Source organism: Equus caballus, chromosome 8, assembly GCF_041296265.1.
Source record: "Equus caballus isolate H_3958 breed thoroughbred chromosome 8, TB-T2T, whole genome shotgun sequence".
Lineage (NCBI taxonomy): Eukaryota > Metazoa > Chordata > Mammalia > Perissodactyla > Equidae > Equus > Equus caballus.
In genome coordinates this window covers 87009965-87022271 of record NC_091691.1, presented here as the reverse complement: position 1 = coordinate 87022271, position 12307 = coordinate 87009965, and the positions used below count along the sequence as shown (strand labels likewise).

At 36.1% G+C, this 12307-nt stretch overlaps 1 protein-coding gene across 50 annotated transcripts in view; it reads left to right on the top strand.

Annotated features, from left to right (window-relative positions):
• Positions 1-12307, top strand: part of PIGN (phosphatidylinositol glycan anchor biosynthesis class N) — a 186936-nt gene that overhangs the window by 54865 nt on the left and 119764 nt on the right. For 33 of the 50 annotated variants that reach the window (XR_011421092.1, XR_002809990.2, XR_011421098.1 and 30 more), the window contains 6 exons: positions 201-279; positions 1495-1677; positions 7082-7221; positions 9971-10070; positions 10175-10267; positions 11310-11401. Coding sequence is in view for 38 of the 50 variants with exons in the window: in XM_070221147.1 (XP_070077248.1) it covers positions 201-279; positions 1495-1677; positions 7082-7221; positions 9971-10070; positions 10175-10267; positions 11310-11401 (687 nt within the window). In the remaining 12 variants the exon portion in view is untranslated. The remainder of the gene's footprint in view (positions 1-200; positions 280-1494; positions 1678-7081; positions 7222-9970; positions 10071-10174; positions 10268-11309; positions 11402-12307) is intronic. The other 17 variants (XR_011421100.1, XM_070221161.1, XM_070221171.1 and 14 more) reach the window with 1 other exon arrangement.

Sequence of the window (12307 nt, the reverse complement as noted above, 5' to 3'; positions counted from 1 at the left end):
ATTTAACTATAAGCTGTTTCTTAGAAGAGTTCTGATAACCAGCAATAATACACTTTAGCTTGAAGTTTCTTTTTTTCTTTTGTTTTGTGTTTTCATTTTCTCGTTTCACCATTCTTTTATTTTCAATTCAGCAAAAAAACAAGAAAAAATATAATTGAAATGAGGAGACATTTTAAACCTAACTTTTTTTTCCTTTTTAGGTTGCTTTCTGAGTCTAAACAGCACAACATTTTAAGAAAAGCAAGATCTTATATAAAACAGAGAAAGTATGATGAAGCAGTAAGTATGCAGGCCTTGTTATGTAAACAGTTGATCATCATTTTGGATACGGGGAGGGGCAAAGTATGGCCATGGAGAGCACAGTGGGCAGGCCAGGGAGCTTTCCTGAACCCTCAAGATAGGATTGTATTTCCTAAGTAGCTGCTTTTGCCATGGGCATACTTCTCTTGTTTCAGATAATGTTATGGGTAAACTTTTTTAGGTTAGCATTGGAAATGAACAATTGCCATTTGCTATGATGACAAAGTGTATTCCAGGTTTCTATCACCTTACTTATGCATAATATTTTAGAACATGCCATATTTGTACATTTGGAATTATCTACACACTATCAGAAGTCTAATATTTATATTGAAGCTTTGACTCCTCCCGGCTCCTACCCTACTATGTTTTTCATTGACTTTCTCTTTGTTAAATGGTCACATAATTTTAAACTATGATAGAATTCTATTAGTAGTTTCTAAAATTGCCTGAGTAATACCATGTATTTCTAATGCTTATTTTTGTATTGCTTTTAAAATGGTAAGCTGTTCTCCTCCTCCAAAATACTAAGCTATTTTAATGATGTTTTATTACTGATTTGGGTAGTCTGATATGAGAAAGTAAAAAAATGATATAAATGTGGGCATCTCTTTTATTTGGGACGTCTAGTAGAGGGCCTTCATTTCTTTCTTTCATGTACTCTGAAAATAATTTCCACAAAATGAATGATTTTAAATCGCTATATTAAATCACAGATAGATGCATTTAAAATGCCCTTTCTTATCAAGATTTATAGATTTTTGTTTGTTTGAGGAAGATTAGCCTTGAGCTAACATCCGCTGCCAATCCTCCTCTTTTTGCTGAGGAAGATAGGCCCTGAACTAACATCTATGCCCATCTTCCTCTACTTTATATGTGGGACGCCTGCCACAGCATGGCTTGACAAGCGGTGCCGTATCCATACCCGGGATCCGAACTAGCAAACCCCAGGCCTCCGAAGCGGAATGAGCGAACTTAACTGCTGTGCTACTGGGCTGGCCCCTCTTATCAAGATTTAAACATTCATTTTATTCAGGAATTTTTCTTCTACTTTGCAAGAAGATCCTCGAACAATTAAAATCTGTTCTTGATCAGGCATCTACACTCACTCTAATTTTAATAATTTTCCTTCCTTTGACACTTAGGTTTTCTTATTCTTTCCATGTGGCAAGTTATATTTTTCTTTCTCTGTAGATCTCCCTTTGCAAGGAGCTGATTCATCTTGCATTGAAAGGATTGTCCTATTATCACACTTACGACAGATTCTTTTTGGGCATCACCGTTGTTCTTGGTTTCGTGGGATGGACATCTTATGCTTCTTTGTTGATCCTTAAGTTTCATTCCAACCTTCCCAGAGGTGGTAGTAAAGAAGTTAAGGTATGTTCAGAAACTATAATGGAGATTCAGATGATGGTGTAAAATCACTAGGACTGAGGAAAGAAATCAAATCAAATCACTTGTAATGAGTTCATACAGTGTGCAGGTTGATGCAGCTAACTCTTATCTTTTACTTGCTTTTCTTCTTTTTTTCTCAATTATCTCTGTTTCTTTAGTTGGGAAAAGAGTGTATTAATAATAATGGCCCTTTAACTGAAGCGGCCTATAAAGATACCTGTATAATTTAAATTCTCCTGTGACACTGTGTTGATTTTCTGTTCTTTTCTGTGATTATTTCCCATGTTGTAAGTATTCCATATCTTTCTAGTACAGGTGGTCAGAAAACTACTTCAAAGCAATATATTTAACTTTATCTGATATTAAAAGAATAGGAGCTGGAAAGCAACAAATGACTATTCAAAAGGCTTCTTTTTAAATAATGTATATGTTTTCTGGAACTGTTCTTACCTTATTTCAACTTTATGAAATTCTTAAATACAAATTTCCAGAACTTTCTATTTATCCTCATTTTAAGAATTAGTCCCTAGTTTACTTTTTCAATGCAGAAAAAAACCTCTAATAGTGTTTCATATAAATGAGAAAATATAACAGTACATATATGGTTTTACTACGTTAAAACACTTTACTCTTTTAAAATATGTTGCTGACTTTCCAGATAGGATATTATTAATAATAACAGTCTGCAAACATTTCCAGTGGTAACTTTTTACAATTTTATATTTTATTTTTCTGTAATAGAAGGAGAACAGTAGTGTTTTTTCCCAGTTTTTTATAGTACTTTAATACATCTTAAATAATTTCCTGCAAGTAATTTTCATTATTTGAATGTATGTGAAATTGTCTAGAATAGGAATAATTTCTCACATGATAGGAAAAGAGACAGAAACAATCGTGTTTTAGTAATGGATATGTCTTGGCATTCTGCTAGGTAGTTTAAATTTATTTTGCCATTTTAAACTCATAACAATGCTGAAAGTAGGATTATAATTTCTCTTTACAAAAGAGGAAACAAGCTGTTTAAATAACTTGCAAAAGGCCACTCAGCTAGGATGTGGAGGAGCTGAGGTTTGAGTCCAGAATAGTCTTGTGCCAGATGCTGCCTTTTCATATTCATCTTGATGTTTGGGCTATTGTGAAAGGATATGTCTTTAGGTTGATGTGTCAGCAGTTTTATAGCTGATAGTTCTTCTTTATTATTAATCTGATAATACAGCAAATATTTAATTGAGTGTACAGTACAACACTAGATGCTGCATAGGCTATACAAAGAAATGTAAAATTCAGATTCTGTTCTCAAGAAGCTTAGAATTAAGTAAAGTAGGTAAGAGATGTACACACATAACCACCTTATCAGACACAGGTCACTATACTACACACGTTATAAAAGACAACTTTAACATTTAACAATTTTAATATACGTTAGGTTTAGCGTGATGCAAAGATTATCCTATTTTAAATAAAGGAGAGCTCACTTTAGCTAGGGTGATGATAACAGGAAAAAGTAAGTCTTGGTGGAACTTTAACACTCAGACTATAAGGAGATGAGAATTAAAGCAAATAGAATCATATAAACAGAGGCAGAGCTGGGAAAATGTATTATGCTGGGATAATAGGTAATGTTTCTTGAGCCCCTCCATTCCAGGACTGTCCCCGGTGCTTTACGTGCGCTATTCAGTTAAGCTTAACACTACCCTAAATTTGGTAGTTATGATTATCATTATATAGTTGGGGGAATTTAGGCTCAGAGAGAGATATATTTTCTTTAAGGACACACTGATGTTAATGACAGAACTAATATTTTGTAATACTTAAATTTATGCTCTTTCTATACCATGCTGCCTTCAAAATAAATAGTTCAAGTTGGGGAGAATGTGGGAAGTTTGTTCAAGTGCCTATTAAGAGCTAATACTGACAATATAGATTAGACTGAACTAATCAAAGGCCTCAAACGCTGGACTATAGGCGTTAGACTTTATTTAGTTGGCGTATCAGCTAGTTCTCTGTGACAGAGAAACAGACCCAGTAAAATCTACGTATTAAGAGACTGAGTGTGTGGTGCCAGCCGGGTGGCACAGCAGTTAAGTGCACACATTCTGCTTTGGCAGCCCAGGATTTGCCAGTTCGGATCCCAGGTGCAGATATGGCACTGCATGGCAAGCCATGCTGTGGCAGGCGTCCCACATATAAAGTAGAGGAAGATGGGCATTGATGTTAGCTCAGGGCCAGCCTTCCTCAGCAAAAAGAGGAGGATTGGCAGCAGTTAGCTCAGGGCTAATCTTCCTCAAAAAAAAAAAAAAAGAGAGAGACTGAGTATAAGGAATTGGCTTATGTGATTGTGGGGACTAGTTAGGCAAGAGGCCTAAATCCATAGGTCAGGCCATCAGGAAGCGCAGACTGGAAAACTTGCAGACAGGATTGGAAGCTGCACTCAACAGGTGCAGTGTCTTCCTCGGGGAAGCCTCCGTTCTGCTCTTAAAGCCTTTCAGCCGATTGAATTGGGCCCACTCCAATTATCTAGGATAATCTCCCTTACTTAAAGTCAACTGATTATGGACTCTAATCACATCTACAAGATACTTTCACAGCAACACTAGATTAGTGTTTGATTGAATAACTGGGGACTATAGCCTAGCCAAGTTGACACATAAACCTGACCATTACAGTTGAGGTCATTGCAAGTATTTTGAACACTTTGATTCTGTTGGCAAAAACATTCTGATTCCTCTTCAGTGAGTTTATAATCTGGTGAAGTGACACAATCTAAACAATTGGGAAGAAAGACTAAAATGCCAGTAGTTGATAGCAGTGATGAAGGGAGGCGTGGAGAACGGTTAGGAGGTACGGGGAGTGCAGCTGTGCACGTATTAGGGTATGATGCTTGCAGTTGGGGTGCAGGCAGGCTTCGCAGAGGAGGTTATTGCTGAAGTGAAATCTTAAAAGGTAAGTAGGCTAGCCCAGTAGGAAAAAAGGAAAAGACACGCAGAGAGCGGCGTCTGTCAGTTGAGGAGAGAGGCAGCACAGCTTGGAAGAGCGGCAAGTCTTCAACAGGGCCAGACTCTAGAGGGCCTGACGGGAGCGAGAGTTGAGCTGCAGCACGTGTTATCCTCCATTGCCGCATGAGGAAGCCGCTTTAGACAAGCTAATGCTGTAGTCAAACTGACAAGCAAGTAGAATGGCAGCACTGGAATTAAATTTAGGTCTGACTCCAAAGTTTATGTCAATTCTACATGACAGTGTCCCCAGATTATACAGGTCGTTTCTAATTTATCACTGTTACAGGCAAGTATGCAGCGAATATTCTGTTTTCTTTAAATGTAATTTGCCGCAGCTGCTCTGACTTGAACTCTGCATTTCACTTCCATAGTCTCTTTTCCTTTGCTTCTGCCAGGTCAGATGTCTTTTGCTTTAGAACAAAATATCTTTGTTTTGCCATACGCTTTCCCTTGTTCTCTTATTAACTCGTAAAATCCCCAAATATTAATCCCTTAAACCAATCCCATGATTCAGTCTCCACCTGTATGGTTTAAACTCCTTGAAGGCCCGTACCTAGTACTGACCATAGCATAGAGTATGCGACTTATTAAATGTTTCCTGGTTGCAGGAGTAATCAATGCACATGGCATGGTTCATTATTGTCAGGTGTTTTTGGGGGAGCCGAAGAGAGGCGGGGAGTCAATTCATGATGAAGTAGAAAATGTCTGCCACTCTCGTTATTTGCAAATCCTTTCAATTTTTACTTCAGCTGAACCAAATTCTTTATGATTTAGCTTCCAACAAGTAGATGTCATTTGTAATGTCTATTACTTTATATATCAAGAGATTAGGTAATTATACCGTATTGTACTGACGCTAGAAAATTCCTTGAGTATTTTTTTAGGTACTCCTTTAAACTTCTTTTCTTATTATTTTACTGTTCTCAAAATGATGTGAAACCAGTCTCACCTGTTACAAGGAATACACACCTCAGCCACCTTCAGTTTCAGAGACTCCACCTGTCCACACCCATTTGGTATTTGCTCCTTCCCCTTCCGTCCCCTTGCTTTGGGACCTCCATTGCTAGCTCAAACATTCATTTCCAGCTATTCACTGAAGGGTTTCTGTAGTGACTTCTGGGACTAATGCAGAAAAGTAGAAGAGGAAAGAATAAAAATAAAGTTAATAATAGCAGCCATTATTTATTAAACAGTAGTAATATTTTGGGCATTTTGTTAACTTCTTTACATAATCTCATTTAAGCATTACCAATGTTGATAAATACATATGGAATCATTCTCATTTTATAGATGGGGTGAAATTAAGCCTCAGAAAAGTTTTGTACTTTGCTCATGGTCATGTAGTGAGCAAGTGACAGAGCCAGGATCTGAATTCTTACCTATGTAGCTCCAAACTCTTAAACACAATGCTGTGTTTCACCTTCTTTTTACAACTATGCCCTAGTTTCTCTTTGCTTCTTACTTCTTTCCTGGTGACATTTTATTCCAGTAGGGAGGAATTATAAAGAGGAAAAAAGTTTTGTGCTTTTCCTCTCTAAATTCCCCTACTCTGGAAGGTAATTCTTAATTCTCAGCTTATTTAGCTTTGGCTAGCAAAGCCAGGGGAAAATAGAGAAAACAAGGAACAGGGGCCGGAGAGCACCACATTGCCCCTCCATTCCTGGTTTTGTTCTCCTGTACTATTCTTAGCATCATACCTTTCCATAATCATTATGTATGTGATTCATATCAGTATATATGTGATACTGTTCTTAGCATCACTGCTTTCCCAGTCATTGGAACTTCTGTCCCTGACGCTTGCATCATTACTCCTGGCCCAGAGCACCCATGGGCCTGCGTAGCCCATGGAGGCCATCACTGGTGACTTACATTGAGGAACTCCTTTCTTGCTTGGCAGGTGGTTGGGAAGAGGAGATATGACTGAATGAATCTACTGTGGTTGGTCAGTGGAGAGAGAAGCGTGGGCAGCATGTCAAGTTGGAGTTTGAATAGATGGAAGCATTGTCCCAAGTGAAAATAAGGCACATAGTTTCTTGTGGATTAAATGGGTTTTTGTAAGCTAGTCAGAGAATTCAATCAGCATTTATAAAATTGTTACTAAGGAGAAAGATGTTCAGAGTTCCGAACAAGTTACTTGCAAACAAACTTGGAACATAAGCACTTTTAAACTGAGAATTGCTTAATTGCAGCAATTCCAGGCTATCTAGCCTTTTCTTCTGGAATATGCTGCTTTAATGGCAGATTTCTTAAAATGCAGTTCTTAGATTAATCATCTAGTTGTAAAACCACTGGGAAAAAAGTAATATAGTTTCTTCACTTTATAAAATCTCTTAAAAGCCTATCAATTAGCATGAATTTGGAAGTGTTTCAACGTTTTGTTTGATTTTCAGAAACCAAGCCGTCTCCTGCAATATAGTTTTGTAGCTATTGGTGTTTTAGTAGCATTTTTCCTGCTGATTCAAGCATATCCCTGGACTTATTACATCTATTGTTTATTGCCAGTGCCAATATGGTATGCGGTTCTAAGAGAGTAAGTAACACATCTTGCTGTCTTGTTTTTTCACTTCACTGATAATTAAATCTGTATTTAAAATGCATTAGATTTCTGTAGCATAAGTCATCAAAGATATTTATAATACCCTCAAATCTCCAGGCCCTCTCACTTCATTTATAATAGTGTAAATGTTGCATATAAACATCCTTTTTGTTTTACCATTCCCTTTTGACTTCATCTTTATTGCCCTGAAGTAGCATTGACTTTGTTCCCTTCTTTGGGTACCTTTTATAAGAAAAATCTGGAATAAAAATAAAATAATTAATATCGTTTGTACCATACCAGGAGTAGCTTAGATTTTGAACTTGTCTCACCATCTCAGATTCCAGTGTATCTTTGTGTTTCATGAAGAAATTTGCATAGTTTCTTTCCAAACATTTTTGCCCCTCCTTTCCTATCCATCATGTAAACCTAGATAAATGAAGCTTTGTAATGAAACCCAATCTAGTAATGCGTGCATACAAAGAGGAGTGGATATTACTCACGTGTGCTGAGTGCTTCTGCACAAGTGGATTTCAAAGGGATTCTTAGAAAACATCAGAGGTGGGGATCTCAGGCAAGTTTCAAGCACTTTGAAGTAAAACCACTAAAACGTTGTGCTGGTTCCTGGTCACAGGCAGCGAGGGTCACGTTGCAGATCTTGTTGATTTCTATATTTGCACCAATAATCTAGAATTTAAACTTAGTCTTGGATATCCAAGGATCCTCTGAGAAAACCAGACCCCTAAAACAGCCCAGGGAGTGAGAACCCAGAATAAAAGGGTATTTTCAGCGTTGGCTAGCATGTGTGTCATTTTTTATACAATTTACATTTTTTATACATTTTTTATACATTTTATACTTTATACATTTTTTATACATTTTATAAAAAAATACAACGTGTATTTTTTTCTAATTTTTGCTAACTCCAGCTTTGACCATCTCTTCCATTCTTTAAAAACGTTAAGTTTTAAAAATATTAAAATGTTAAAAATGTAGAAAATAAAATTAATATTGAAATATTTATTAGCATCTTAAGATATAAAGCAAAAAGACACTGACAAAAGAACATGCTGTTACTTCTCCATTTGAAAGGAATAGGGTTGCTAGATATACATATTTAAATCATATATTTTTTTCTAATGTCATTTAATCTGCTTTTAAAATTTTAGAATGAAAAGTTTTATCCTTATAGAAAATTCAGTTTTCTACAGAACCCCTCCTGAATTAAATGTACTAATTATGAAGATGACATGTATGTTTAAATTTTAAGGGAAAATGTGATTTTGAAAGTATGTTGCGGGCCGGCCCCATGGCCGAGTGGTTAACTTCTCGTGCTCCGCTTGGGCGGCCCAGGGTTTTGCTGGTTCAGATCCCGGGTGCGGACATGGCACTGCTCATCAGGCCATGCTGAGGCAGCATCCCACATAGCACAGCCAGAGGCACTCACAACCAGAATATACACCTATGTGCTGGGGAGCATTGGGGAGAAGAAAAAAAAAGAAGATTGGCAACACTTGTTAGCTCAGGTGCCAATCATAAAAAAAAGGTATGTTGTATTCTTTCTTCTTGATAGATTATATAGAAAATAAAACACAGAAATTCACTTTCCTCTAGAAAAAAATCTTTTAAATGATTTAACAAAATCCTCTCTTGTTTCTCTATGCTTATTCACTGTTGAGAACAAAAGAAACATCCTCGTTTTGACTGATGTTAGCTTTTCTTTCCTACATGACACCTTAATAGTTTTGATAATATTATGTAGCCATTGTTTTCAATCAGAAAACGGTCATAAACCAAATCATACTGACTTTCCTAATTAACTATTTAATAATGCACTACAAATGCTAGTTTTTTTTTCTAGAAATGAAATGTAAAATGTACTCAAGTATGTCACGCATTTTTAATGGTTATGTATTCACATTTAATTACAATTAGTGTATAATTTAGTGACATCTTAAATTGGGTTTGGAAAAGGTTATTTAACTCAGTGAAAAAGTGCAATAAAGATTTTCTCTACCTAGGGCCGGCCCCGTGGCCAAGTGGTTAAGTTCACATGCTCCGCTTCAGGGGCCCAGGGTTTTACCAGTTCAGATCCTAGGCACAGACATGGCACTGCTCATCAGGCTATACTGAGGTGGCCTCCCACATAGCACAACCAGAAACACTCACAACTAGAATATACAACTATGAACTGGGGGGCTTTGGGGAGAAGAAAAAAAAAAGAGTGGTAACAGATGTTAGCTCAGGTGCCAATCTTTAAAAAAAAAAAGATTTACTCTACCTAGATTAGGAAAGTCTACCTTTATTTCATTAAGATAGATGAGATTTCAGTATAAGATTAACCTTGGTGAATTTAAAAAATTTTTTCAGTTTTATTCGTTTGAGTTCATTGTATTTTATTTCTGGTATTATATCTGTAATTGCATGTACCCATGTTTAAACTAAGATCAAACAAGACATTTCTTGTCATTGATGTTTATAAAAACCAAGCAAATTTTTGTGGTTATAGCAAATTAATTCAGAAATTGCAGTTTTTCCTAAAATACTTCTAGATTTAAAAAAAATAATTTAGGTAATCAAAGCCATTGAAATAAATCTTTTCAAGATTATCTCAGTTTTTGAATAATGAAAATTCCCTGATTTCTAGCTCTGTGGAATGTTTTTATTTTTTATTATTTATGACCCAATATGTGATTCAATATGGAGTGTAAATAATCTTTTTATGAATAATCTCGTTAAACAGATTTCAAGTTATTCAAGACCTTGTTGCATCACTCTTGAGCTGCCCTCCGAGTCATTTTGTTGGATACCTGTTAGTCTCTACCCTGGGAATTGAAGTATTAGTAAGTCATTAACCACATTACAACATTTTCAGATTGCTTTCATATATATGTAACTCCTTTTAAATGACCTGATTTTTCATTTCTTCTTTGGAATGCATTTCTAGGTTCTCAGTTTTTTCTACCGCTATATGCTTACAGCTGGACTTATTGCGTTTGCGGGTTGGCCATTTATCACTCAGTTGTGGACTCGAGCAAAGGTATAAGTACTCATTTTGACACTAGACAGGTTAGGAGCTACTTTGTTTTGATATGTGTTTGACTCAGGGAATTGTTCATTTTTAGAGAAAAGGGCACAGTGAGTCCTTGCGTAAAGAGCCTGGTCCTTTTGACAGGAGGACTAAGGCTGCCTTTAAAGTTTCAGTGATTCAAATAGACTCGCGTGTCAAAATGAGCTGGTCGTGTGGTGATTGAAATACTCTGGAAGCGGAGCTGGTAGGTCTTCCTCTGAAGCATTTCCTGAATTCCTTTAGCCTCGGATGTCTAAATGGTGGAGCAGCTGAGGAGCTGCCCAGAGCAGCGCAGTGGCAGAGGGGGCCACGCTCTGAGCTTGAGTGAGAGGAGTCACCTCTCTCCTGGCCCTGAGCCACCTTGTGTTTTTTCTGGAGAAGTATATATTCATGATAGATTATTTTAAAATATAATTATTCCTGATTTCCTTCCTTTAGGTAGGGAATTACAATGTGCTTCTACAGTGAATACTCTCATGTTTCCGCTTTAATACTTTGATGGAGGTAGCGGCAGATGGAAATATCTTCTTTCGACCCTATGAGAACTTATACAGTTCTCCAATTAAAAGTATTTTCACTTATTTCCCTCCTTGGCTCAATCATTTGATTATGGTTGCAGGCCAACTTTCTTACAGATGTAATCGATATATGGTATAACATAAATTGAATGAATGCTTTGAAATATCAGGCCCAGGTTTAAATCCTGGTTGTTTCATTTACTAGTCATAGACCTGATGCTACTTATGTTTTAACATCTCTGAGCTCAGTTTCCTCATCTGAAATATTGTGAATAATAAAAGCTACCACTTGAGGTTATTGTGACAATAAAAGATAACACTCATATTATACCTAACATGGTACCTACTCTATGACAGATCCTTCACAAATAGTAACTGTATTACTGTTTGAAGGAAATAGGTGTAAGCCTTTGCATTTTCCATGTAGTCTGTGAAACAGTGAAGACAGTTTTCTTAACCATATTTGTCTAAAGGTAACTTTTTCTTTATTTTAGAGGACCTCACTGAATTGGATTTTCTTCTCTTTGCTCCTGGCAGTGTTCCCTCTGATGCCTGTTGTAGGACGAAAGCCAGATATCTCTCTAGTGTATGAACAATATTTTAACTTATTTTCTTTTCAATACAATTGTTTTTCTCAATTAACACTGTGACATATGAACCTAATCTTGGTTATGAGTTTAAAATTACGTGAACAAACTGGAAGTTAAAATGCTAATATCAAACCATTAGTCATAATTTTGGCCCAGGCTCTGAGAGTCATTACAGCTCTCTGGAGATGCTTCTGGGCCTTCACAAAAAATGAAATTGTACCAAACAGTGATAACTTAAAATGCAAAGAATAAAAGGTCTAGAAGGTTTTGTATTTTCTCTATATTGGGGAATTAGTAAAAGGTTTCATATGAAAAAATGTTTCTGTTGCCAAAACAAAAAGGTCAAAAAACCATTGATATAATGCTATGTTTGCCTTGGAGCATGTCCACAGTTTAAAAGTCTTATAAAAATGAAATTTTCTCCTATTCTAATCTGAATTTAAAGATGTCCATGGGGAGAAACTCTGTCTTGACAATTTTCCCATGTTTAATCATTTAAATTGTTAGAAAAGTCTATATACCTTACCTGAATTCTCCATGCTGCTGTTGTATTTACTTCTCCTCAATATATCCTAAATAAATGTGTAAAATAGTTGGTTACCTTTACTTTTAACTTTGCTTTTAAATTATTATCAAGTAATCTACTGGCTCTGTGTATGTGTGTGTGTGCATGCATGGGCTTGCCAAGTTAAATGATCGTTATTTCATTTACCATTTTCTCTCTTATTTTTAAATCATGTAATCACATTACTTTCTTTTGAACTCTGTATAAGAGCATTTTTTTTAGCATTTTAACCTAATCTTTAATCAATGAGGGTAAATCTATTTTAGCTGAAGGAAGATTAACTAAATGTTTTTTAAAGTATGTGCTAATTTGTGAGGCTCTACACACTTATCTCATT